At 38.7% G+C, this 27,276-nt stretch overlaps 2 protein-coding genes and 1 long non-coding RNA gene across 6 annotated transcripts; 2 read left to right on the top strand and 1 right to left on the bottom strand.

Moving 5' to 3' along the window:
• The first annotated feature begins 500 nt into the window (after window positions 1–500).
• On the top strand, window positions 501–15,793 carry rassf2b (Ras association domain family member 2b). The gene is made up of 11 exons (XM_040050984.1): window positions 501–982; window positions 5,678–5,819; window positions 8,094–8,167; window positions 10,103–10,178; window positions 10,482–10,633; window positions 11,689–11,801; window positions 12,574–12,716; window positions 12,944–13,097; window positions 13,800–13,921; window positions 14,094–14,191; window positions 14,418–15,793. Exons 3-11 carry the CDS (start codon window positions 8,115–8,117, stop codon window positions 14,485–14,487), a joined length of 981 nt encoding a protein of 326 aa, XP_039906918.1. The 5' UTR covers window positions 501–982; window positions 5,678–5,819; window positions 8,094–8,114; the 3' UTR covers window positions 14,488–15,793.
• LOC120745819 lies at window positions 3,637–18,690 on the top strand. Its single transcript, XR_005698703.1, has 3 exons — window positions 3,637–3,648; window positions 14,640–16,188; window positions 18,458–18,690. It is a non-coding gene; the product is annotated as an uncharacterized LOC120745819 (long non-coding RNA).
• Window positions 18,691–21,560: 2,870 nt separating this feature from the next.
• Window positions 21,561–26,492, bottom strand: prnpb (prion protein b). Of its 4 annotated transcripts, none has more exons than XM_040050981.1 (3): window positions 26,361–26,492; window positions 22,706–23,028; window positions 21,561–22,663 (listed from the first exon to the last, which is right to left on the bottom strand). In XM_040050981.1, the coding sequence occupies exons 2-3, from the start codon at window positions 23,019–23,021 to the stop codon at window positions 21,909–21,911; spliced, it is 1,071 nt and encodes a 356-aa protein (XP_039906915.1). In that variant the 5' UTR covers window positions 23,022–23,028; window positions 26,361–26,492; the 3' UTR covers window positions 21,561–21,908. The 4 variants fall into 4 exon arrangements, with proteins under 4 accessions (XP_039906915.1, XP_039906916.1, XP_039906917.1 ...); XM_040050982.1 differs by having other exon boundaries at window positions 21,561–22,684; window positions 22,727–23,028; XM_040050983.1 differs by having other exon boundaries at window positions 22,727–23,028.
• Between the last annotated feature and the right edge of the window lie 784 nt (window positions 26,493–27,276).

The raw sequence follows: 27,276 nt of genomic DNA, 5'->3' as shown, positions 1-27,276 counted from the left end.
TTTAAAAATTGCTCATTTTTATCATCTGAGTGAAGGCATGAAGAAAGATTTTTCCCTTTGGCTGTTTTCTCTGTCAAAGAGAATCAGTGAAAACATGAAACAGGAAGTACTTCCTCTTAGGCTTGTATGATGATTGGAGTTCTGATTAAATGTTTCAGTGGACCACAAGATTTTCAGATCATGAAGATGGCTAGAAGTTGAAATGGGTTATGTCCATGTTGTGATGATCAAGGACGCCAGAGGTTACACCAAGTCTACAACAGTACTTTTTTAAGGAAAAGGGGAAAAGAAAACAAAATGTTTAGTCTTCTTATAAAAGGGAGCTAAATATATGGAAGTTTGTTTCTGACACCAAAATTATTTATTTAAAAAATACATTTGAAGGTATTTTTTTCTAAATGTAAGTTTCTCATTTAAACTTGTAAGTTGAAATTTTGAGATGCATAACTCGAAATTTTGACTTGGACAGTAATAAATAATGAAATACTTTTTTTTTTTTTTTAAAGTTTATTGTATTTTGGCAGATCTGATCTTCCATAAGAGCCATAAACTAGCATGAAGTTGCACATGCGTGGACAGAGTTTGACGTGGGACGTTGTACTTTTGTGTCGTGCTTCCATTAAATTGGGGTTTCTGTTGAATAATGTCCTTGCCTTCTGCTCTGCTATTGTTGTCCACTTCTCATTCATCTCCTCACGCAGCGCGAACAAAGACACGTCAGCCTCGCCCTCTGATTGGCTCCCTGCCGGGGCCCCGCGACGCTGCTGTGCCGCGAGCTCCGCCACAACAGATGGACCTCTCGCGCTCTCCTCCTCCTACCAGCTTCTGGATGCACTGCTGCACGCGCCCCGCTGATTGTGTCCAACGGCAGGAGAACGAGCGACTTGTCCCAGGAGTTTTAACGGCTAACGCTCAGTTCAGGAGAAACGACTGGATAAACGACTGGAAGACGAAAGAAAAGGACCGAGGAGACCTATGTTAGGTGAGCCGTGAGAAGACTTCCAAAAGTCGGCACGAAGCAGACGGAGGGGTCGGTGTGGCTGAGTAGGCTGATCATGATGATGTGTCTGAGCGGTAGATGTGGCGATACGGGCTGGCTGCAGATGGATTCTTTGGTTGCCTGTATAAAAATGAAGTCTTAGTGTTTCGACAGCATCAAATGCAGGACGATTTGCAGATATATTTATTTATTTATTAAAAGCGCAGGGGACACACACAGACTAAAAACCTCGAATATGAGGCATTTGTGAGGAAACATCAGGGCACCAAACATGATGCCCTAGCCTAAATCTTGAGCAGCAAATGATAGGACTACCCCACTGGGTCTCTACCAGAGTGTGCATAAAGATGTGTCCTTAAAACGCGTTACATAACAAGAAAATAGGGCCGGATAGACGGAGGCAGTGCCAAAAAAAAGTGAATATTAATGTGCACTCACTTGCCAGTATATTGTAAACTGCAGTTTAATATATACCAGCAATAAATCCATCCACCATGGTGGTTTCTGGTGTTTTTAAAGTGTTTTGTTGACGTTTGATTTCAACTTTTGGGTGACTTTAAAGATGAAAAAGAAGAGGTTAGGCAGCAACGAATTCGTAAAATGATCACAAAGTTAGGTAAGCGTAAATCACAATGTAAACATTAAAATTAAATGTTTTCACAAATACTGGACCATATTTAGTTTTGGTAGCTAGTACCAGTCAACTTAAGGTTTCCCTTACTGATTTGTGTTGAGTTATTCTCTAAAATTTTGACCATTACAAATATCAAAATAGTCTTTTCAAGTTCCCATAGCCCTTTCTGACATCTCAAATGCTTTGACTGCCAGTTCATCTGGACGCTTTTTTTTTTTCTTTTTTCTTTTTGACACCATCTTAGGAAAGTTTTAGCCTGGTGTTTACAGCCCTTGCAATAGTCAATGTTTATGTGATCAGTGACAATCAATGACAACACAGCCCCAGTCTTCACCCGAACAATAACTAGATAAATACCCACACACATACACAATAGGCCATTGTTTGACATTTAAAGTTATTTTCTCAGAAATTTGAGTTAATAAGTCAAATTTTAAAATAGTAATCCAAAATTATGACATGTGGGTGGTTAAAAAAAACAAACTTCTATAACAGACTAGGCTGAAACAGAAAACTAATTTATTTTTCTTTTAACATCCCATCTTTCCTGCCAGAGTCTGCCTCTGTGCTCCTGCTTTGATATATAATTAAAATCTAGTGCCGCACACACATTTGTTCAGGAATCAGAAGGTGCAGTGATAATTGTGGTGTCACTTTTGAAGACACTTGGAACAACAATGGCAAACCTTAACTTTCTGAATCTCAAGGGGAGCAATTAAATGGACTATTAGTGACAGAGAACAAGAGAAGTGAAGGGGCATCCACACAGGAACGTGGTGATCAGAGTCCATAGAAAATCAGTAAGAAAACCATAAACCTAAAAAAAAAAAAATTCAGGTAAAACTCTAACATTTCTGCCTTCCCTCTTTGCAATTTTTTCCAGAGCCATCCTCTCGGCCAAAGCAGATCACTTGGGTTGCTGGCTTGGGCCTACAAGTTATATTTTTGATACCCCTGCACTGCATAATAGACATTAAATTGAGGCTGTCGAAGCTCTGATATATCCGATGATATTGATGTGCAGAGCTGGTGAGACTGTGATGTTTAAAGTGGACGTAAAACCAATTTGGTTTAAGTTTTGAACAAAGTGTCAGTGTGTGTTTCAGCTCTGAAAATGTAATTTCATTGTCTCTACTTTTGAAGTTACGAAAGACCAGAGTGCTGGAAAATTACACCAAATTAAAGAGCACCAAATTTATACCGAGCTCTATGTACTTTGAAGAACTGTAACTAGGAAAATATTTGTAGCATGGTTAAACTTTGCATGGCGTCATTATTTCACAAAAAAGTGGGTGTGCTTTGATTGACGGAGATGGGAATTTCTTCCAGATTTAATTGACTTTATGTGAAACAAACCAGCAGCTGATAAACTTTAGCTCTACCATCTGCCGAAAGGGAAGAAAAGCTCCGTCTTTATCTGGAATCTGGGAGCCATATTCGGATTCGAGTCATGCTTCACGGTGTTGTTTTTTTTGTTTTGTTTTTTTGACAAGCCCAGTAAGCCTAACAAGGAGCAGGAGAGACGAACAGACACACACACACACACACACACATACACATACACACACTATTTTTGGCTCAGTGTTGTGAACTAGTTTCGGGAGCTCAGATGTTTTTGGTGTTGCTATGACAATAATGACAATAGCAAGGCAGAGCAGTGGTAACGTGGAAGCTGAAGGCAGGGGAAGAGGACAGGAGCTATTCATCGAGCATTTCAGCCAAAGACATTGACGGAGGAGGTTCAGAGGGAGCAGGGCAAGAGGGCAGAAAACAAGCCGGGGGGGGGGGGATGGAGGAAGTTGTGATCCTGGTTTGTAATAGTGTGTTAGATAGCCTCTAGTCTTTCACAAGGAAACATGAAGCAGCAAACTGTGAACAGAAAGCAGCGGAGAGCAGAGTTACTGTGGTACAAAAATGCTGAGGCAATGATGAGACATATATATATAGAAAGAGGGGGTAGATGGAGGCTGCGGGTTGACTGAGGTTGTAATGAGGCACGGGGGGATTTCAGACGGTCGATTAGCTCTACATTTGGACACAGAAGAGCACTCCGATCTGAAACAGGACTAGGTCAGCCGTGGGTCAGTCTGGCTAGATTTATATGCTGCTGGTTCTGCTATTGCAGCCACAGCATCCTGCAGAGCATTTCTACTAACACAAGAATCTCTTGTTATAACAGACAAAAGTGATCAATGGTTTGGAGATGTTTCAGTTAAACAGGGTAACTGCATCGAAATCTGGTCTCTGAGCATGTTATGGCCTGCTATTGTAGAGCTGCCTTATTTTGATAAAAAAAAAATAACATGTGAGTACTCTGCAGTGGGCTGCTTATGATTATTTGGAGCTTTAGCTTTGCATTTCCATTACAGTCATATGTTTTGATACATTTATGGAGTTCTAAAACTAAAACAATATAAATTGTTCACTTTTTTTTGATAACTTGAAATGGAGCGAAAAAGGAAAAAAAAACCTGTTAAACATTTTTAGGCCTCTTTTGAAACTTTGAATCACATTTTTTGTGCAGTCTTTTTAATAAAGTTTATAAAATATAGCAGTCTAATAGTTTTACAATAGTAAAAGTGAATTTGAAGCCCAGCTGCAGATTAGTTTTTGCATCAGTTTAGCCATCACTATCATAATTCAGCAAAATGAAAAGAGTAAGGTGCCAGGTGAAACTAAAAATAAAATGTCTAAAGAATAAGTGTTGTTCATAGTAGAAGTGGGGTCAATTATCTAAAGCGACAGACAGTACCAAGGTGAAGAAGAGAGTGTAGCCAGGGTACAGTGGGTAGAGATGAGTGATTAGAGTGAAAGGGAGGGTTTATAAGATGGTAGTGAGATGTACTATGATTATAGTTTGTAGAGAGTGACCCTGAAAAGAGTTGAAGATGCTCTCACTCCCAATGACTGACCAATGCTGTATTAATTTCTAATAATGTATTCATTATAAATGGATACTTCAGAAGGACAGCTTAGGTCGAGACAAAGTTGGAGAGGTAAGGCTGAGATGGATTGGACATGCAGAGGAGGGACAGCGAATACACTGAACAAAGGAAGGTGAATATGGAGCCTGCCAGGCAGAAGGAAAAGACCACAGAGAAGATGGAAGCAGTGAAAGAGGACATGTAGAGGGGCAGGTGTGGTACAGGAGGATGCTAGAGGCAAGGTGAGATGGAAGCATCTGATCCACTTTGGCAACCACTAAAGAGAGCAGCCAAAAGAAGATCATTTGTATTCATCTAGTTTTTCATTTACAACCCCTGAATTAAATAATATGTTGCCTCGTATTAGATGATTGACACTGCTCTAAAATAACAGTGAAAAGAACAAAATGGGTGTCTCACCATGAATGAGCAGTGAGTATGGCTCACATTTTTAATGTTGCCCTCTCAGCAGCGTTAAAAGTGACATGTCTGAATCAATCTTTTTCTCTGGAGCTTGAAGTCTCATGAAAGAAGGATCAATTTTGTTATCAGATGCCAGTTTAGTTGGCATAAAGTTCACGTTGATCTCAGACAATTATGGCATTGTTTTTGTGTTGTCAGCTGGCCACATGTCCGTCGCAGACCGCTGCCTTTGACCGTGATAATAAAGGCTAATGTCTTCCATTGTGTAGGTCAGTGCTTAGCTTTTGAGCTCTTGACAGGGCTAATATAGGTGATGAAATATTGATAGCTCCTGGCGTTGGGCTGAGCTGATTGGCGTTAAATATTTAATTTGTCCACATTAACTGAGGCTTTTTATTTCAGAGATTGACAGCCTCATCTTATTTTATCAGCGCTGCATGTTCAAGCTGCTTCTGTTTACACTAAACTGTGGAAGTATGTGCCTAATCCAAGAGTTTAAAGATTGATAACAGGGTGAGGCTCGTCCACGTGTGTTTAAGCGGATTATTCATTTGTGCTGCTTGAATTGAGGAAGTTTTAAGCTGTGTCAGGCCCTGTGTCGGCTTCCTGTGTGGCTGATTGAGTAAAGGAGGAAGTGATTTAACGGAAGGGGAGCACTTCCTTTTAACGTCCCCACTCTTCCCTGTCTGTTCGCAGTCACGTTCAGAAGAAAAGACCCTTTTGGATCACTGACATCTGAGGATACAAACAGAATCTACCTGCCTATAACTTTGGCTGCCTCTCCTCATAGGCAGTTTCTTCTCTGGTGACTCAACAACAACTCATAGTCTTTACGACGGTAAGATCCATTGTTGTCTTATAATACATTTATATATATATATATATATATATATATCTATTCTTAATATTTCATATTTTGTTGGCTGTTATGTTACAGAGGCACTGGCTATGTAACAGGAAGGTAGTTTAAACCGAGGCCTTTCAACTAATGTCCAAAATGGTTTTGGGTGTTTCGGCCTGTTTACAGTAAATCAAGTGTATTTAACGCTACTGTGGGGAGTATGCTGTAAACAGGGGTTAACTGTAACTAATTAGCAGTAATACTACTTCAATGTTAACACAAAACAAAAAAGTCTACGGCAGGTATGGGTAAAGTACACACCTGGGGCTGGAATCAGCCTGCAGACTACCTCAGGTCACTCACAGTTACTCTAAAAGGAATATGAAAGGAGTCTAGACACACGTTTTTTTTAAATATACATGAATCATACAAATTTAGAGTTTGTTGCAAATAACAGTGGAGCAGTAATAAGCTGTGTCCAGTGAATCGCTTACCCAGTAGAAGGATTCAAACTCCACCGTATTGCATTGTAGCTGGAAGTCCTTGTTCTGCTTCGTAGTCTCAGTTAGCTCACCCACTTGAACCATCTCTCTGCCTCCAGCTCGCCAAGGCACTCCGCAGTAGAACAAGGACTACTGTCAAGGAGTCTCTGGGGACTGCCACAAAAGTGACCTGATCATCTTACGGGTAGAAAAACAAGAGACAGCAAGGGATGCAAAACAAACAGCAGAGGAATAGCAGCTGTAGGCATAGCTGTAATTTCGTAGGTCATCATTGTTGCATAGTGTGGACTTAAATGTTACTTAAATCTAACACAGTGTAGGTGTCTTGAAGAGTGAAGAATAAATTGTGACCTGATGACAGATCTAAGTGTAAAGTCACACAGATATTGAAGCTGTATTGTCAGGTCATCATGAATGTCTAACCATTTTTTTTTTTTTTTTTTTTTGCAATCTCTGCCTTAAACAGGCGATCATTTAAACCAATAGGATTCATTTTCTTCAGAGGCTAAGCTGAGACCTGCAGTAAATGTTGTTTCAGTTCAGTTGTGACTTATTGAAATATGTCACTCTAGAAAAAAATCACACACATTGCATGACAAAGCAGAGGTCTTTCTACATATAGAGGAAAATCCCCAGAAGAAAATGTGTTTTTAAGGTCTATGTCAGCATCAGTGATGTCCCTGTGCAATCATATTATGTATTTTTTGTTATTATTATTAAGGTCAAAGGTTAAAAAACTATCATTCTTCATTGAAAGTTGTTCCAAAATATCCTTTCTGCTTGTCTCAAAAACACAGGGTTTGGTTAGAGAACCAAGAATTCTTATTTTAATTACTTTAAAAAAGATGTTTCTTATAGCATGGGCTTGTTAAGTAACTATCATGAACTTTCTCTTTGGGGAATAACTTTTGTGGGCTAGGCCAGAGGTCATCACTGATTTTAGACCTCAAAGAGTTAACCATTTTTTTAGGTGGGGTTACATTTACTCAACCATAAAATGTGTTTTTGCTCATGAAATTGCTAAAACGGCAGCAAAATGCTCAATTTCGTGTTAAGTAAGGTGATTCATTGCTTCATCTACATGCAAACTAATCTTGGTAAGTGCCTCTGACTCCAAAGGCCTATTTTGAGGAAAAACCCTGCAACAGTTGCAGCTTTAATTTTTGGTCTTCATGTTCTGAGGAAAAACAAAAAGAAAAGAAAAGCGTGCTATATGGCAGATGAAGGCACATAATGTGTTTTGCCAGTAGCATGCTCAGAGATGAATGTTTAGGCAGCTGAAATAATTTGCAGCAGCAGGTGGTCCATGTGTCCTGCACCTGTCCTTCATCCGGAGGTTTCTATCCTGCCAAACTCACACAGAAACACTCTGTCACTCAGCGAAGAGGGAAGGAAAACTCTGCAGGGTGGTGGCAGAGTGCCATTTAAAACAGCTGCATGTGCAAATGTGCAGCGTTTGTTTATGTGAAAGAGCTCACAGGAAAGAGAAAATACATTGTAAGACGAAGAAGAGAATGAGGAGAGCAGCTGCTCCCCTCATTCGCATAGTATATGTTTTGATTTAGTACAGGGACGCAGTGGTGGAGGTTTAACTATCTTAAGGGAAGTAGTTGCCAGGAAAGCAGATATCATCTTCTTGTTATTGTTTACGGTCTGCAGCTCTGCCTCCTCCTCTTCCTGCAGTCACTCTGTCACTTCTGTTCTGTGCTCGCTGCTGGTCATGAGGAGTCATGAGACATTAACTCTGTGTGCCTTCTTTGTGTCTCAGCTCCTCTCATGCTCACTAAGAATGGATGATACACAGTACGGGGTTCAGATCGGAGAGAACAAGTTCGTCAGCAAGTAAGTCTTCCATCCTGCACTGTTTCTCATATAAGTATGTTTATACAGATTATAAATTCACAGTAAGTGACAACAGGGAAACAAATGAGTAGCCTTTATTCATCTTTGGTATGTTTAAAAAAAACCCATTAATTTAAAAAAGACGATGTGAAATAGGGATGTTTGTGGTTTTAAAGGTTTCAGCCTGTTAACTGTTTGCAGTGTTCATTATCTGAAATCTAGGTCTTTATTTATGACAACAAGTATCCCTAATACCTAACAAACTGTGTGATCTTTGGCTTTTGAAGTCTGACCAATCAGTTAATAAAAATGATAAATAATGCACACTGAAAACTATTAACAATTATTTTTCTCCACAACATAAAGTTACAGTTACTCCGCCTACCTGCATATACATTCACTTGTATTGTGAGACTCCTATTTAGGGTTTCAGTATAGAGACATTGAAATATTAAGGGAACAGGACTTCACCTGGTCCTGAAACTGCTTGTCAGTTAATTGTCAAATTACATTTGACTTCTATAAGCATACAAGACACGATATCCTGCCAAGATGACTGAATAATAAACAGCAGTACACAGATCATGTTACCAGTCACTCACAGGGTTAACACAGAGACAGGAAATCACACACTTGCATCTACTGAAACCCCAAACCTCTCAACAGAAAGCCAAATCAACATTTTATTCACACAGCCAAAGATAAATGTCTTTTCCAAAGTTTTTAATGGTGGCTTTATTAAGCTGATGAGAAAACATCAATTGAAACTGAATCTCAGCCTTACCAAGAACAGACATTAAATGCTTCTCTTTAGACATGCTTCTTATCTTACTACACCAAGAAACTGCTACACCCACTTTTCTTCTTCCTCTGTCTGTACATTAAAAAAGAAATGAGAGCTAATGAAAGAAAGGACGGGATCTGAAAATTACACATTAATCTCAATTCTGTGACTTACTTTTAATCCTGATCTCATCTGGTTCTTATCTGGTGGGAAAGAACTTAAATGTAGTAGTGGCTATCAAGTAATGCTAATGGAGAATAAACCTCTAGGAGAAAACTGTGAGAAGATGAAAAATCAGTGAAAACGGCAACATTGTAATTTAAGGTTTGGGTGGGTCAGAGAGTTTTGTCAGATTTGAGATTGGGCAGTTTGTGAATCTCAGGGTTAAACAGGGTTGGAATTAACGTTTCAGTCTGCCCCTGCATAAAGTACACAATAACACTAATCCAGCAGCAGAGACTGCCCTATCTTTCTCTAAACATATATGAAGTTTTTTTTTTTTTAATTAGTTCTTTTTATTTTCGGTCTTACTGACATTAACATTAACAGCATAGTAAGAAATACTTTATTTTCCCCAAAATTCAGGAAATTATACCAAAAGACAACACAAATAGTCACTAAACAGTACTCACAGAGTTCATAAATCAGGAGTTGGATGTTCATTTTCCCAAAGGGTCACATAATGAATCAGAAATGTTGTGGAGGGCCGCACCAGCATTACACAGGAGGTGATATATTACTACATGGCTATATTACAACCTGCCCCTGCACAGTGGCATAGAATGAGACTTTGTAGAATAGTTTTCTTTTTGTTTGCTCATCTCTCAGCTGCCTTCAACTCACCACCACAGAAACTAAGTGAAATCCAAAATTACCAAAGTGGTGATTAAGTGCCAGAAATATTGTCAGTGCAGTGACCTGTATCCAGTGATGTTAGCACCAACTGGTTTTCAGATATATTTGCGTCACTCCATTAGTGATGATGTTATGCATTTTTGGGATGCATAAAGATCCCCAAAATTTGATCTAGTGTTGTTAAAAGTGCACGGTGCATGCAGAATTACAGCTGCAGGCACTACGAGGTGGTAAATCAGTGGGAATCTCCTTAAAACTTTGTTTCCTTCCAGTGATTTAACTAATTCTGTCTTCAGGTCAACAGTCCTGTCACATCTTAAAACTTATAACCTCTATTATGAAGGGCAGAATCTGCAGCTGCGGCACAGAGAGGTGAGTAATTGCATCTCTCTGTTTGTGTGTGTATGTACTCACATACAGTGTGAGTACACTGAGTGAGTACAGAGTGAGTGAGTGAATGTGTTTAATCTTATTTTATTGTTTTAAATTTCAACAGAAGAACCTGAATGTGTCGAGGCTTCATCCCTGCTTTCACTTTTGCTCTTAATATATTTAATATAATATACCCCACCCATTTCACCCTATATCCCTAAGGAGTAACAACTGTCCAGTCTGTGTGTATTTACTGTATATGTGTGTTTGTGTGTATTCATCAGTATTCGTGTCTTCCAACAGGAAGAAGAGGAACTGATTGTTGAGGGCTTGCTGAATATCTTTTGGGGCCTCCGGCGACCAATCAGGCTACAGATGCAGGATGACCACGAGCGAATCCGGCCGCCCCCCTCCTCCACGTCTTGGCACTCGGGTTGCAACCTGGACAGTCAAGGGTAAGCGCTCCAGACAGATCCAGTTACACCCCAGTGACCGGAAATGGTGATACAGAGAGGTCAGTGAGGGCAGATATAGATTTTATCTAGTTTGTCCAATGAAAGACAAGCAGGTATTTAATGTTTAAAAGTGTGTAATTAGGGTTTGAGATTTAAATCCATGTAAAAAGAGTTTAATTCCTAAATAAGATACAAATTGGCAGCTTTCCATAAGCAAAAGTGAATCTTTTAAGCCACACTTCTGGTTTAATTGAGGATCGTACTCCAAGCTATTGCAAATCAGTCCATGTCAATAGGCTCTTAGTGCCATTTTCAGCGCTCCCATTTATCAAAAGAAGCTATTCTTGCTTTGAGGATAGCAGGCCTCACAGGCATAGAGCTGCCATTTGGATGTTAACATGAAAACAACAACAAAAACTCTCATAAGTAGCCAAATTGCTGTGAGATTCTTCAGAAATTTGCTTGATTATGACAGGAAACATTGTCACAACTCCTAACTAAAAGAACAGCTGCACTGGCAAAGAGGAACAGCAGTCACAAGTTGAAACTAACCAACCCAGATATGACGTATGTTAAACAGCAGGTTAAAAATGGCAGCTACTACAGGAAACCTAATAATAAGACTCACCACTACAGTCAGGACAGACCAGCATGTTGATGGCATCACAAACACATACCAAAGTGAAAAAAGAAAAACTGGTGTTCTCAAGAAAATCTCACAAACTGATCGAGATCTCCCTCTAGATTCATACATGGTGTGGAGGGAGTTTTAGTTCAGCTGTGCAGACCTGGACTGCTCTTAAACTTAATGGCTTTACAGTTTCTTTTATATATGAAAGATTCTAGTGGCTGTTAGTCCACACTAAAATCAATATCAGGATAATAGTTTTTTGAGAAACTACAGCTTATGGTCATAAATACATGATGGGAGTTATCATTTGAAGGTGCAGTTTTTATCTGAAAAAATATTTTTAGCTGTATGTTTACAGTTTTGACAGTTTGCAGTTCTTCTCCTTCACCCCATAAATGTACTCTCTCCTGTTCCCTGTTTGAAGTTCTCCCACCACCACAGATGGTCAACAGACTCAGCAGAGCTCACCCACAGTGGAAGTGACGCCACCTGACAGCCAACCAGAGGACAACGGTGTGACTGAAGAGGAGGCAGAAGGTAAATTTTGGACTTTCGTTTTATACATTTATATTTTAAGACTTCAGTCATTTAGATTTTAAATATTTCAAGCTGTATCTACATGGTTATAAATAACCAATAAAGTAAGAGTAAAATATTAACCCAAAGGTGTAAATTAGTCTAAATTGCCCATAGGTGTGAATGCGGGAGTGAATGTAAGCGCGAATGGTTGTCTGTCTCTGTGTGTTAGCCCTGCGCCAGACTGGCGACCTGTCCAGGGCGTACCCCGCCTCTTGCCCTATGACAGCTGGGATAGGCTCCTGCACCCCCTGTGACTCTGAAAAGGATAAGCGGATGGATGGAAAGATAGATTTATCTTATTTTGAACGTGTTTGCTCACACTTCTTTCAGTATTTATAGATTTTTTTTTTAGCTGTTTCTCAGTTTTTTGCTACCTGTTCTTTTGGTTTTACTCATTTGAACTGTACATTACTCTGTTGGCTATAATGAGGATCGAGTAAGCAGCCTCAAACATCAGTCATTTACTAAGAATATTTTGTTTTTAAACTGGCTGCATCTTGGCGAAAAAAAGTTGGATCGCATTAAGATGAAATGAAATTAGCTATAAACACATTTTTAATTAAAAATAAAATTTGCACATTAAAGCGAAAGACAAAATTTGTTTACAGTTCTGTGTAAGTGATGTTTATTTCTAAAACCATGGTTTTCTTTCACTATTTTGTGATCTTAGCTTAGGGCTACACTGAATAATAATCAGTAATTTAAGGTGGTTCAACATTTGATTTGACAGAGGACAGTGAGAGCTCCGCTCAGCTCCTCAGGACAAAGAGCGATGCCGGGGTCTTAAGGAGAGGCCAGCGAAGGTCGCCAAGTGACCAGAGGAAAATCCGACGCCATCGATTCTCCATCAACGGACACTTCTACAACCATAAAGTAAAACTTTTAAAAACTTACAGAATAATCAAATAAAATTCATTAGGTTAGTTCATTTATGTGACGCTTTAAAGCAAATGATTTGGGAACAGGTTTTAGTTACATTTTTCTTGAGAAAATGTGTTTAAAAGTGAAAAGAGTAAAAGTTTTAGCTTCAACAATTTTAACTGAACCTAAATTAATATTTAAAATATTAATATTTAAAATGTTTTCCATTCCATCCTCAGACAGCAGTGTTTACGCCTGCTTACGGGTCGGTGACTAACGTTCGCATCAACAGCTGTATGACCACGCCGCAGGTGCTACGAGTTCTCCTTAACAAGTTCAAAATCGAAAACAGCCCAGATGATTTTGCACTCTATCTGGTCCATGCTAGTGGAGGTGAGTTAAGACTTTAGCCGTAGTCCACTAATTTTATTTTATCTAATTTTATCATCTACTTTTAGACTTTTAGTTTTATTACTTTTAAAGTTGGAAGTTTTTGCATTATTCCTGGTGGTGCAATCAAATCTGAACTAAAGCTACAACACAGAGCTTCTCTATAAAGCTTCGTAGCTGAAAATGCTACGTCAAGATGAACAGGATCAACCTTTTGAATCTCTATAAAGCTTATAATTTATTTTTATTTTTTTTAGAGGCTATGATATTTGGAAACTCAACACAGAATCTGTGTTGTCATTATTCCATTTCTGTTTCACTCACTGGGTTTTCTGAGCTGAAAGAAACACATTGCAGTCAGTAATCAAACAGCAATTAGCAGAAGTGTAACTGAAAAGTAATGATGCTTTCAAAATGACGATGAAGATGTTTGATGAGATTGCAGATTATGTTGCGGTAACAAATGGCAAACTACCCCACACACAACTGAGTGCTCTTGCTGTTTGTTTTTGATTAAGTTCTGTATCAGACCCAGCTGTAAAGTCTGAATGTCAGTGCTAAATTATTCATGAACTATTGGCTATGTGGATTACAATATGGATATGTGTCATGTAGCCCAAAGGCAAACAATGTGAGTGAGGACATTGTGTATAAAATGTGTTATTGTTATTAATCCATCACTCCATGTATGTTCTGGCGTTTCAGAGCGAGTGAAACTGAAGCGGACTGACTATCCTATGTTGCTGAGAGTCATGCAGGGACCGTGTGAGCAAGTCTGCAAAATATTCCTCATGGAAGAAGATCTCGGAGAAGAAGTCACATATGATGTAAATCCCCATTTTCTTTTTTCATAGCTATAAATGAACATGTATTAATTATTTTACAGTTACTTTTTCCTTGTAAAACGAACAAAGTATACGCACAAGTATTTGCATTTGTGTTTCCAATATTCAATTATCTTTTGAGATTTGGCCTTAAAATTCTCTTTGCTTCCACAAGGTGGCGCAGTATATCAAGTTTGAGATGCCTGTCCTCCAGAGTTTCATCACCAAGCTAAAGGAAGAGGAGGACAGAGAGGTGCAGAAACTCAGGAGAAGGTATAAGAAATACATTTTTAATCTGTCCTGGCATTCAGTAAACATAATCTTAACATCTTTAACTTTTATGAGCTGCAATAAATATGAAAAGTGGAGGCCTACAAGCTATTTTTAAACTATTTTTTAGCCCACCACCTGCCCCCAGTCTAATGTGGATGTGCACGTGTTTTTATTGGCTCTTTAAAAAATCCTCAGATTTGGTCTTCCTCTGCCTTCATATTTGCAGGTATAACTATATTCGGAACATAATCGAGAAGCAGCTCCAGTGTCTTCCAGAGGGGGCAAAGTGTATGTGATCTGCTCATGGTAGGGCCCCCCACACCAAACTGTCACCACAGCTGCCAAGCCGTGACCAAGAGAATGACCAAGAATCAGCTGACAAGAGCAACAAGTACATGTTTCACCAACTGTCCTCCCTCAGCACATCCCACAATCAGTCAGCCCACAGTTTGCTCTTTCGTGCACATGTTGAGTGTGACCATCTCTGTGATACTGAGAGTCATGGCAACACGCACACTTTTTTTTTTTCTTTGCTTTTCTTTACCATGAACAGAGCACTCGGACAAACGTCTCCTGTTTGTGTTTTTTAACCTTTTTTTAGTCTGTTAGCCTGCAAGATGAGGCTAAAATGTAACCTGTCTTCTGCCTTCGCTGCAGGAAATATTCAAAATCGTTTTAAAGCACAAATGTCATCTTATAGTGACTACATAGGTTTCTCCAAGCACAAAACACACAAAGTTGGTGGGATACTTTGAAGCTGATGTAAACATTTAGGACCTTTTTCATTTCATTGATGTGAAATCTTTTTATTGCCACTGCAGGCTGTGACTGTGATAATGCAGTTACACACATACATATTTACATTAAATTTAATGCATAAAAAGCCCAAGTGAAAGAGTATGGAGAAGTGATTCCTGCATATCAAGCCCCCAAAACTTCAACTGCCGTGTTTATGTTTGGTGGCACCGGTCTTTGTCCTGCTTACTGAGTTTTAAATGAGATCTGGTGACATTGAAGCAAAACTCTCAGCATGAAGTTAGATCCAGAAGTTCCCCAAAATAACAGACTATTCCTTGGAATAATGCAACTTTTTTTGAGCTACTTGTTTTGTTCGTACACACATTCATGTCTTACTCTAAAGGTTTGCCTGACGTTAACCAGATTGCACAAAATCTTCATGTTTTGTTTTCATTTTGGTTTAGTTTTTTTTTTTTTTTTAGTTTTTTTGACATCTACATCCAGCAGAGACAAGAAGCACAAAACGATAATCCCACAAGACTGTGAATTTTACGGAGAATGTTTTTAAACGTACGAACGAGCATTTCTAAGCAGTGCGGTTTGGCTCCACATGTACAGCACTTTGTCTCCTTCCGCCTGACAGTTCAGTATTTCTGACACGCAGTGGACGACGCCCCGAAGATTGTGTGAGAGCATGCATGTTGTGTTTTTAGTGACTCCTAAGACTTGCCTGCTTTTGTATTGTGTCTTTTACAAAGTAAAGAAGAAATTTTAGCCTTTAAAGTGTTAACTCTTGCCACTACTTTGTGGAAGTTTTCGTACAATGTTTGTTATTTAATAAAAAATTTGTCTGGGGAAAATGAATTTGTAGTTCTCATCCGTTTTTGTTGCAGTCACTGTTACCTAACGATGCTGAATTCGTTTGCAGTGGCAGATGATGGCAGAAGCTTCGGGAGAGCTCGCTGAACGTTCTGGTTTGTTTACTCAGAGAGTGAAATAATTCAGATAAAATTAGAAACGCAAATGTTAAGCCCGCGCTCTCAGGTATTTATGCGTGATGTCGGCAGCACCAGCAGCTTACTGCACAGTCAGCCAATGAGGTGATTGAGATTGTCTGACGGATAACAGGCTGGCCCTGAAACATACTTTCCCACAGACAAGAAGAGGAGTCTGAGCTGTGAACATCACTTTTTGCTTCAGCTTCCCAAAGAGGAATACCATCCAAATCTCCGCCACACAAAAAAATATTAATTTCGCAGGTAAGACTTTTTTTATTTCTATTTTTTTCTCTTTTTTTCTTCATGCTACTAATTTATATTAAAATGTGGGATGTTTATTGTATGAGGCTCAGTGAGTTAAAGCCTTTTGTTCTTATTTCTGGGATATTTAAAAAAAATATTTGCACAGATCAGAGCTTATATCTAGAAAGTGTAGCTGTAATCTGAGAGTCACTGGATTATTCTCAAACTAATTGACCCAGTGTAATTATAGCTCGAGTTACCTTGTAAGAGGACACAGATTAGAGAGCGTACACCGTCTGTTGACAGAGCCAATGATGTCATGGTCATATAATCAGTGGTGGGGCATGTATTTCATTTCTTTGTAAAAGAATTAGTAGTACTATACAAAGTAATGTAATATAAAAGTTCCATACAAAGACTGTGGTATTTGTCAAATCCTAATTCTCAAGCAACACATGGTAGTACTAATTACAATTAATATGAATGCATCTCAAGGTACAAACAAGGATTATAATAAATAAAAAGTCAAATCTAAGTTCTCTTTTAATCATGGATACTTAATAATAATATATAAAACCAACCTGGATTTATAGACTGAATGGTTGATAAAAGAGAATTTAAGTGGAGCGGATTAAACTTTGCTTTAAATTGGATTTAAAGTTTGAAAAACAGACGTAGTTATGATTCAGTGATAGCGATCCTTATTAGTGGATTGGTGTTATCGATGCTCTAATATGTGAGCTATCCTTCAGTGACGCAGTTGGTCAAGGTGAAACTGCTGTAGGCGTTTTAAATACTGGAGAGTATTTCTTAAAACTCTATAACACACTTATTAAAATGATCTATTTAAATCCTCATCCAGAGAAGACGTAATTAAAATAAAGCTGGTGAATAAAAGTAAAAAGTACAATATTTCTTTTTAAAATGTGTCAGAGTGCATGTGCAAAGTAGCATTAAAAAACCCACTCAATGTAGTCATGCATACATCAAAAGTGTACAGATTTGAGTAAATGTTTTGACGCAAGCGTATTTCTGCCACAGAAAAACAGAAATTGCCACCCAATTTTATCTCAATATTTCAACATGATTCAATATTTCAAGTTGAGTTATTAAAATTTTGAGATACTTTTTAGTGGCACAAACAAGTCACTAACTCTAATGTTAGTCCTCATGTTCACCTTATTACTGAGATTATTATTAGATACAGGACCTGCTTAGACTTCACAGTACTTAAAAATACACTTGTCCTACCACACTGTATATAAAGTACAATCTTCACTAATATTTTGTTAGTACAGATTATAGCAGTGACATACTTAATGCAAGATGTTTTTACTAGGTTTTTGTTTTTTTGGAGTTAACATAATTTAATGTTGGATATTTTATAATAATATATCAATAATATTGTATTTATGGTGCATAGCCTACACCTAAACCTCATATATAAATGTAGCCTGGATGTTTGTTAACACATTATTTTTATGGCCTGTGTCATCTTTCTCTAATTCTTTTTACATGGTTATCTTATGTCTTAGCCTGTCCATAATTTGGGATTAGGTCAAAAATAGTCAGATTTCAGAATTAAGAAAATATGAATTCCATCCCAACAAAAACGAGCTAATCCATAGATTTAGAAACAGACCCCATCTACAGGATCCTAACTGAGGTGCATTAGAAAATATGAGTCTGATCTGATCCCTTGTCTGCTTCAGCACTCATGCCACAGTGCTTGTGTAAGATTTGTTTCTCAAAGCTGGATTAAGAGCAGTGATCTGTGCTGTTCCTAATTCATCAGCAGTGTAATAATACCACACAGCAGGACTAACGCTGCACTGAGAACATCTCATCAGTGTGTTTGTGTGAGTTCAAGAACCTTTCCATTTTATATAATGTATAAAGTATAGTTTAAAAAAAATAAATTTAAGTACTCACCAGTAATTCAAGTAGTAATAATGCAAATAAATATTTTCTCTTTAAATAATTTAAACGAAATCCTTGGTTGGTACTTGTTGGGTAATTATTTTACTATGTATAGTCTAAAACAGCAACAGCAGAAACAAAAATTTGATTTTCCTGTTTATAATAACAAAATGAATACATAATTTTTTAAATGCCAATGACAGAACAAAGCTGAGCAAAAAAATTAACAACACAACTGAAAGATGATGTACCATGTAATAGAAGTAAAAGCAAGTCTATAAAAATGTAAAAGTGATTACTAATGAAGTTCATTAACCTCATTAACCAATTCAGTCCTAATAAAGTTTCTATAATCTTATTTTGACAGGATGAAAATCACATTGGAAATGCACAAACTTTCCACAGTGGCCCTCTGTGTGCTGCTCCTGGCCACACTGTTACCCGGCTCCGAGGCCCGCCGTGGACGTGGAGGTGGTGGGTTCAGCCGAGGAGGAGGAGGCTACAGCCGGGGGTGGGGAGGTCAGCCCTACAGACCACCGCCTGTCCAGAGCAGTGGCCCCAGTGCCGGGAAAGTAGCTGGGGCAGCTGCTGCAGGAGCAATAGGAGGATCCATGCTCGGCTCTGCCTTGAGCCGTCCTGGGTATGGGTATGGCGGAGGATTCGGAGGATACGGTGGATATGGTGGATATGGAGGGTATGGAGGAGGTTATGGATACCCACGATACGGAGGTGGTTACGGCTATGGCCCCCGCCCTGGCTATGAGCCAGAGGGCTCTGGTGATGTAGAGTACTACACCGGAGCATCCAGTGGCCCAATCTACAACAGCATCATTGTTGTCATTGGCTCCCTAATGTCCCTGCTCATGGGCCACTGGGTGGCATTCATGTAGCGCTGGAGACGAAGCTGAGATTTACAAACACACCAGAAAAAACCCTCCTTTCAAAAATAACCCATCCTACTGTAAAGGGGACATTTTTAAAGTCATAGTTCACCTGAAATTTGAGTTTTCAGAAATAAAAACCTGTTGCCAATTTGTTTTATGGACACTTCAGTGACCCTGTGTGAGGACAATAAGAGGAGTTTGACTTATCAATGTGACACCATTACGCTGAATATGAAAACACGCGGTCAAAAATCATTATTAAAGTCACGAAATGTAATCTGATTTGATGTGATGTTGCTATCCTGTCCCATTTTTCACTTCTTTTAATGTGACCACTGTTTTTATACATATGGTGATGACTACAGTCTGTAAAGATAGAGCAGGAATTAATTAGATCTGTTTTAAGTTAAGTCTACCTCAAGGAACAATGTCAGGATTAGATGTTAATGTCATTTTCTAATTACCAAATTTAAATATTTTTTTCATTGTGTTGCAAAATCAGTTTCACCCCGGTTCTTTTTTTTATTTTTTTTTTTATTCCTCGTCCATCCAGAGACGGCACCGGACTCAGTAGTCATTTTCACAAAAACCTTTATTCCTCTTGTTAAGCATGCATCTTCTAGAAGGGGAGACGTGGAAGGCCGGTGTCCCTCTGCAGATCTTCCACTCCTTTGTTTGTTACAGTCAGCTTTATAGAAGTGACCCCATCATAAAAACCCCCATGGTGTGCTGCAAACTCTGTGTCTGTGTGTGTATGCACGAGCACGTGAGTGCCTGTGTGTGTGCGCTTACCCGTGTGTCTATGTGAGTGCACGTACCTGTGTGTATGTGTGAGTGCATGTGAGTGAGTGTGCATGTAGGTGTGGGTGTGTCGTAACAGTCAAAGCACTGTGTGTGTCTGTGTAAATTCCTCTACACAACATAGAAAACAGAGTTAACATATTACAAACACTGAGACCCCCACTCTGCATCCACTGGGCCATTGGCCTCTTGTTGTCTTACATTTACATTTAAGGTGGAAAGTCTCCTGCAAGCCTCCTCTAAGTTTATAACAATTATGAGTTTTTATTAAAGGTACAAGCATCAGCAACCCCCAACTGTAGCTTCCTGTCTCCTTTTATGACAGCAGACCCCCAGTGTCAATAAATTCCTTTCCCTCTAAACAATTGCACACACTCTCAGGCTACAGCTAAGCCAAACTGAAACACAGACAAATCCTTCCTTATTACTCTGATCTAAACAAATTTAACACATATTATAATAATTATTTTCTTGTACTCATTGTTACATAATTTTGCATATGCTGTATATTGTATATAGGTTATATTTTTAAGTATTGCTTTCATTGACATATTTGCATAATTAAATGTTTTATGATCATTTGTAGATTTTTATTAAAGAATGTTCTTTAATATTTAATACTGTTATGAATGTAAAATAAATGTGTGATATAGCTTCGTGTTGACATTTATTCTCCATGCTAACTGCATCATTTTAGATTATTATTAAGCCTTAGGAACCTTTGTAATCCTTTTCAGACTGACGTCAGTGACTTTGTTTCTCATTTGTTCTTGGGTTTCTTTAGATTGTGATATGAAGCATTGTGTTATGAGGGCAATAATCAGGGCTAAGTGTGGCTAGTGAAACTGAACTGAGCTTTCCAAAAAAAAGTGGTTAATCAAAGTTAATTTGTAATCTAACAAGGATAGGCAATTACTTTTTCACACGGTTTCAGGTCGTTTGAACAGCTTTTTTCTTCCTAATAAAAGAAATCATCATTCACAAACTGCATTTTGCATTTACTCAGGTTTCTTTGTCTAATATAAAAATTGATTTGATTATCTGAAACATTTAAGTGTAAAAATCAAAATAGTGCACTTATTTAAGTTATGTCTGGTATTTTGTGTACCAACACACTGGACCTACAGTTATAAAATCAATAAAAGGTCAACGTGCAGACGGCCAGCTTTAATTTGAAATGCTTAACAAGAATATTGCATTAACCTTTATGGAGCCGCAGCCATTTTTATACACGATGCCCTATTTTCAGGGGTTCATATTTAATTTGAGCTGATAAGTGTTTGCTAGTTCTTAATTATTTCTGTAATGAAGCAGGTTAAAGGTCTGACAAGGGATTTAAATGTGGCATTGAGGGAATCGGTACAAGTAAAATAGACCATTCTTTACAAAGCAAGTCTATCAGAGAGACCGGGACCATTAGGGGGGGCCAAATCACACAGTTTGATACATTTGTTAGGGATCATTGAATGTCTGGAAATCTACAGACTACGGTAATACGGAGCTGAATGATCACATGATCCTTTAAATGGGAAAGAAAAACCCATAACAACATCTAGCTTAGTGTAGCATATTCCCCAATAGAAAATTATGTCATTACCAAACACAATAATGGTGTGGAGGAGGCCTGGACGGGCTCATGATCCCAGATTTGGAGGTGCTGGATGGATACAATAACATATAAATACATAATCCAATGCTGACTCTACTTTTTTCATAACACTAATTCTACGAGACATTGTCATTTGCCAGCTCCGAAGCAATGAAACATCCACAAGTACAAGTTAGTAAAGCTATTTCATTTATTTAACATGACGAGGAAAAAGTGCAAGCCTTTAGATTCATGAAAACATTCACATTCTCCCATAAGAAACAACCCTTTAGCTCATTTTGTTTTACAGTTACAGGAAAAGGCTTTGTAACTATTTATTTTAATTTCTCCTGTAATCACAAGTCAGCCATCTGTGCCGTCAATGTTTGCTTTATATGAAGCATAAAGTATAAAATAAAGTATAAAATCTCACAGCAGAAGTCAGCACAAAATAAAGAAAGGATTACAGGTTCCTTTCCACCAAGTTATTTTTCATCTTTTCATCTTATTCATGAACACATTCTCTATAATGTCAAATGAACATCTCAGTGCAGCAGCACAGGTACATTGCTGTTAAGTAGCATCAGCATAGCACTTGTAACTACTGCTAAAAGTCTTTGAAAGCCCATCTCCAATCCTTCTACCCCTCCTGTACTCCCGTCTTTCGGCCCTTCCTGTCTCATGTACTTCATGGAGTAAGCCATGTACAACTCCAAGCATCTCCTGGTTTTCACCTGCTCGATCAGTGCCGGGTAGCCGATCTCCACAATGCTGACCGTGTCATCTTCTTCGGGCTGATTTGGAGGGCCTGGACTTGCAGGGGTGGGGGTCGAGGGGTTTTCTGTGGCAGTGTCGTTGCTCTCTGATGTCACGAGAGTAGACGTGTTGGTTTTGGTCGTAGCTGTGGCAGTTGTACCTGGTTTGATTTGGGGCTTTTGAGTTTTCACCGGCAAAATGTCAGACCTCTTCATACAGGCATCCATGTAGTCTTCATAACTCTGAACGGGTTGAGTAATTACGGCATGTCTTCCTTTGTCGCTGCTGTATTCAGTAGTATTGGTATTGGTATTAGTATTTTTGTTAGTATTTCTATTAGTTTGGATTTTAGACCCATGGTTCCTGTGCATGTAGTGTTTGTAATAATACTCCTCTTGAGGGCTGCGGACATTAAAGTGAGGATTGTGGAACTGTCCTAACCCATAGCCCAGGGCCGTTCCTGCCACCGCACCTCCAGCTGCAGCTACTACTGCACTGCGAGCAAACCCTCTGGAATTCTCAGAAGGACGATTACCTCCATAACCTCCTCCATACCGTCCATAACCTCCTCCATACCCTCCATAACCTCCTCCATAGCCTCCATAACCTCCTCCATACCCTCCATACGGAGAACTTTGTCCCGGATACTGGTTAGGGTTGCCTGCTGCACCTGGTTGTCTGGGATAATTGCCTTGCTGCCCAGGACTGCCCTGATTGTTTTGTTTTGGATGGCCACCCTGAGGGGTGGAGTCTTTTTTGGGTTTGTATCCTGTATTGGTGCCCGAAGAGACTTTTTTGCTGCCCGAACTTTTTCCTCTCCCTCCCCTTCCCCTGGTCAGCGAGAAAGGGGTATTAAGCAAGATAAGTGACAAACTAAGCATGGACAATGAATAGAGCTTCATCTTCACTCTGTGGAGACAAATATGAGATAATATTTAGAGCATATCACTTTTAATTTTGTACTTATGTGGTGTTAATGTCACTTTATTATTTTAGTTTTAGTGCTAGAGAGCTGTTAGCAGCAGAAACCTAAAATCATACATGTGTTCTTCTTTTGGCTGCTCTCTTTAGGGGAAGATCGTCTCCCTCCATCTTACCCTATCCCTAGCATCGTCCTGTGTCACACCACCCCCTGCATGTCTTCCTTCACTAAATTCACCAAATTCAATCTTCTCTGTGGTCTTATTCTATTCCTCCTTTTTGAAATCTCCATATTCAGCACCTTTGCTCATGTGTACTATGCCTCCTCTGCACATGTGCAAACCATCTCAGCATTTTTTTTTTTTTTTAATTTGTAATTGTGTTGGAGGAAACTAGGAAGGCTGGAGCAGAGACGCTGACAGCTGCAATCAGTCATGTATGCACTGGATTTTCTTTGCACGGTAGAAAATTCACTTTTGTCGAGATGAAATATTATTTTACTGTCACTATTCATTCATAATCCTTATTATTATTGTTGCATCATTTATGATTTATCATTGTTAGCATTTTATTGACACATTTATTGAAACTGGTGAGGTTATATTAAAGTCTGTATTTCAGGTGTTAGCATAAGCACATAATCTTTCATTGCAGCTGCAACTGTAATCATGTTATACACATATTGCATAATTAAAGGGTTGAAGCTCGGTTAAGTTAATTAATGGTTTGAAGCTACGGGCAGCGCGATGTCTGGCCGATCAATGGAGCAAAGTTCAGCTATTGAAAGGTTGCCTACATGTTTACAGTATAATTTACTACATATTGCCTGTGTGCATTCAGCAGGCTGCACTGAAGTTTGCCTGGTCACAGATGATGTAGAGGGGGGTCGGTCATGCACTTAGATTAACGACACAGACACATAGCCTGTCTGGGTAAACTGACTGCAAGTGTTGTTTAAGTCTGGACAAGTAGAATAACAGGATGCATCTGGAGGAACTGAAAGAGGAACTGTTCTGTTTTAGTGACGCGAGGTACTGGTCATCATAAGTATAAATATTACACCCACCTATTGTAAGGGAAGATGGAGCTTGATGTTTTACAGAGCCTATCTTCACCACATATATGTGTTTAAAAAAAAAAATTTGTGTTGACCCACTATGGACTTTCAGTCGTATGTCTCTTCCTCAAAATTCTAACCGCGACACTTTCTTAGGTGCATTTTTGTCTGATTGTTTCATCAATCTCTGTGTTTCCAGATTGTATTTTTGGTGCTTAATTGCCACTTTTGAGATATTAGATTTGCAAGAAGGCAAATGAGCAGCTTAGACATGTGGAAACACAACAGGGTTTCATTTTTTCGGCTTTGAGTAACAAAAGGAAAACTGGAAATTCTCCTGAGAGTCTGCCAATGTCAGTGCTGATAGCTTTATGATGCAGAACCTGAACCTTGGAGGCTGTAATTAGTGACATCTCCACAGTGCTGTGTAATGTCAGTGTTGAGTACTCCTCAAGCTCTTTATTGAGTTGCAAATCACATCACAGAAATATGATACTAGAAGTGATGCTGAGGCAGTGTGATCATGTAACAATGCAGGGTGTAGTTCAAACTGTTGTTATTTTCTCATCTGTTTTGCTTGTTTTAATTGAAAGAACTGTAATGAAAGCTGGTTTTTAAAACAAGTTGATACGAGCACATATTCATCACCTTGATCTTCGAAATTAAATACAAGTATGAAAATGAGACAGGCAGGTGGATAATCAAACAAATATCATATTGGAGGATAAGTAATGTTTATTAAAATGATGAGGAACTGTAGATGATGAAGGTAGTTTTTATCCCTTATCTTAATTTTGTTTTCAACTATCAGAATTTTAAAATATCTTGCTTCCAGGACATAAATATGTACAATGCATTGAAAAAGTATTTACCCCCTCCTGGTTTTTAGGTTTTCACATATTTGTCACACGTACATGTTTCAAATCATCCAAAAAAGTTTGACATTGGACAAAAATAACCTAAGTAGTTATTAAGGAGGTAAAACATCTTTGGCTCACTGCTGCATCACCCAAATGAACTTGAGCTTCAGGGCATGAACTGATGGGCGGACACTCTCCTTCAGGATTTTCTGGTAGAGAGCAGAATTCAAAGTTTCATCAACAGGCCCCTTAGTGGCGCTCCAAAATGGATTTCCGCTGTGTATCAGCCTGAGACGCATGATGCTAATTGATCAGTACTGTATCTGAAATAATGGAATGAGCCATCGTTTTTGCAAAACCACACAGGGAAGGCAAAAAAAAAAGTAGAAAGTAAGAAAAAAGAAGGAAAAAAAGGGCTGTGGACAAACTGGAGAAGAAGGGTTTATTTAACTATTTATCTGAGCATTTTTGGATACCGAAAATCTTCCCCGCCTCACACACAAATACCTGCTTTTGTGTACTTTAAAAAACAACAACAACTGTTGTTTAAATTATCTTGTCAGATCTTGTTATAGGTCGTGTTTAACAGTTCGGCTGCTGTGACACAGCAATTAAAATTAAGCCTGATTTAATTAAGTTTTATTTATTCTGGTGTTGCGATTGTATTTAAATAGTTTTAAATGACTTGTTTGCCTTTAATCTGTGAAATGTACGTCAAGCATATCTGTCGTGAATGATCTCAAGCTATTTTATGCCATTTCTACCATGAGTTAAAAGATTAAATTGGTTTTTGGCAAAGCGACCTTTATATGGTATTTATTTATGAATGTCAAACACTCACTGTTCTTCAAGAGGCCAGCTGGCTTTGTAACAAATATAACATATTAGCTATATAAAAATATTTTAAGTGGCTAAAAAGGAGTGGATTGATTATAAATTATATATTAAAGACTTGCAATAAAGGTATTTTCTTTATTTTATACATAACCTCCTCGGTATGGTAAGCATTTTATTTGTCTCAGGCTAATACAGCGACTAGTGATAACTAATCGATGATTTTTGCTTTAAATACTTGTAAAAACCGTTTTAACTGTATGCGATGCCTTTCCCTGTAGCTTGTTGTTAAAGAGCTGCCGCGATATGGGAGGCAATAACAAGTTGCCTGGTGGATGGTTTGTTCCTTGAAACAATTAAAACATATGTTACATGTTGTTAGAATTTATTTATAACTGCATATTAATGCAGGGAATTCATATTAAAAGGGGGAAACTTCACTGGAATACGCCCTGCAATAACCACTGCCTGATACTCGGTTAGATAAAGACTGTTTACTCCAGGTGACGTGAACTGCGCACAGATCACAGGTAGAAACATTAATTGCTCTACTTTACCTACAGCCTCACCTGTGTGGTGACCGTGAGTCAGATGAGTTCCTTCCTCCCTGTTTGTCTTCGATAATGTCCCCGCGGTGCTCGTACCTCTCCGGTTATGGTTTCAACTGTTTCATTTCTGTCTGACATATGGCCGCACGAGAGATGTGGGTCGCTTAGAAACAGATGATGGGGGCAGGGCTGGGGTGGAGTCGATTCTCGGCATCCACCGGGGAAAAGGAAATGGAAAAATAATCAAATAATTTAATTTAATTTAAAGATATCATCTGGCTAAACTTGACACTCCTGGTCTGATTGGGCAGGGGAATTCAATATGGTTAGTGACCTCCGATTGACATAATCGGGTGTCATTACTGCCGGCATGAATTATAATTTTAATGAATTTACGTTTACCCTTAGCCAGCAGTTTTAAATCCCCCTCAATTCGCCAAATATCCCTTCATTACGAAAGCTGGCTTTTTTAAGAAGAAGGAACATTTGAGGTCAGACTAACTAACATCTGTAGGAGCTGAAAGCATCTTCTGACGTTAAAAATCTCCTGGATTTACGAGCGGAGATGTTATCAAAACGAGTGCGTAATCTGCACTTTACGTGGATGACTCAAAGCTGATATCGCGGTGCTAAAACTTAGCACTGCAACACTGTTTTCATGAAACAGAGCAGAAATTAACTGAAATGAACTTCCTTTTCTCAGCAGTGCGCACACAGCGAGCAACTTCTCTCTGCTCAATCTGTAAAAAAGAAAATCTTTAGTGTGTTAGATTAATCCCTCAATGTTGCAGTGTGCTATTCAAACTAAGAAGCGGTGCACTCTACATCCGCATGACACAGTAACATGGTAACTGGAAAGCTGTTTTCAAAGAGAAGCACTTGTGGGAAACCTGAGCTCACATTGGATTTTTGAGCCATTATATCACATTTCTTTTAC

This window comes from Simochromis diagramma, unplaced genomic scaffold (genome assembly GCF_900408965.1).
Source record: "Simochromis diagramma unplaced genomic scaffold, fSimDia1.1 OVJJ01000131.1, whole genome shotgun sequence".
NCBI lineage: Eukaryota > Metazoa > Chordata > Actinopteri > Cichliformes > Cichlidae > Simochromis > Simochromis diagramma.
This window is presented reverse-complemented; position numbering and strand designations above follow the sequence as displayed.

Excerpts from the sequence above, each read along its gene's own strand:
- prnpb (XM_040050980.1), bottom strand. The coding sequence starts at position 23,021 with ATGAAGCTCTATTCATTGTCCATGCTTAGTTTGTCACTTATCTTGCTT.
- rassf2b (XM_040050984.1), top strand. The coding sequence starts at position 8,115 with ATGGATGATACACAGTACGGGGTTCAGATCGGAGAGAACAAGTTCGTC. Across the intron at positions 13,098-13,799 it reads TCTGGTCCATGCTAGTGGAG|AGCGAGTGAAACTGAAGCGG; the intron begins GTGAGTTAAGAC and ends CTGGCGTTTCAG. Across the intron at positions 14,192-14,417 it reads GTGCAGAAACTCAGGAGAAG|GTATAACTATATTCGGAACA; the intron begins GTATAAGAAATA and ends TCATATTTGCAG.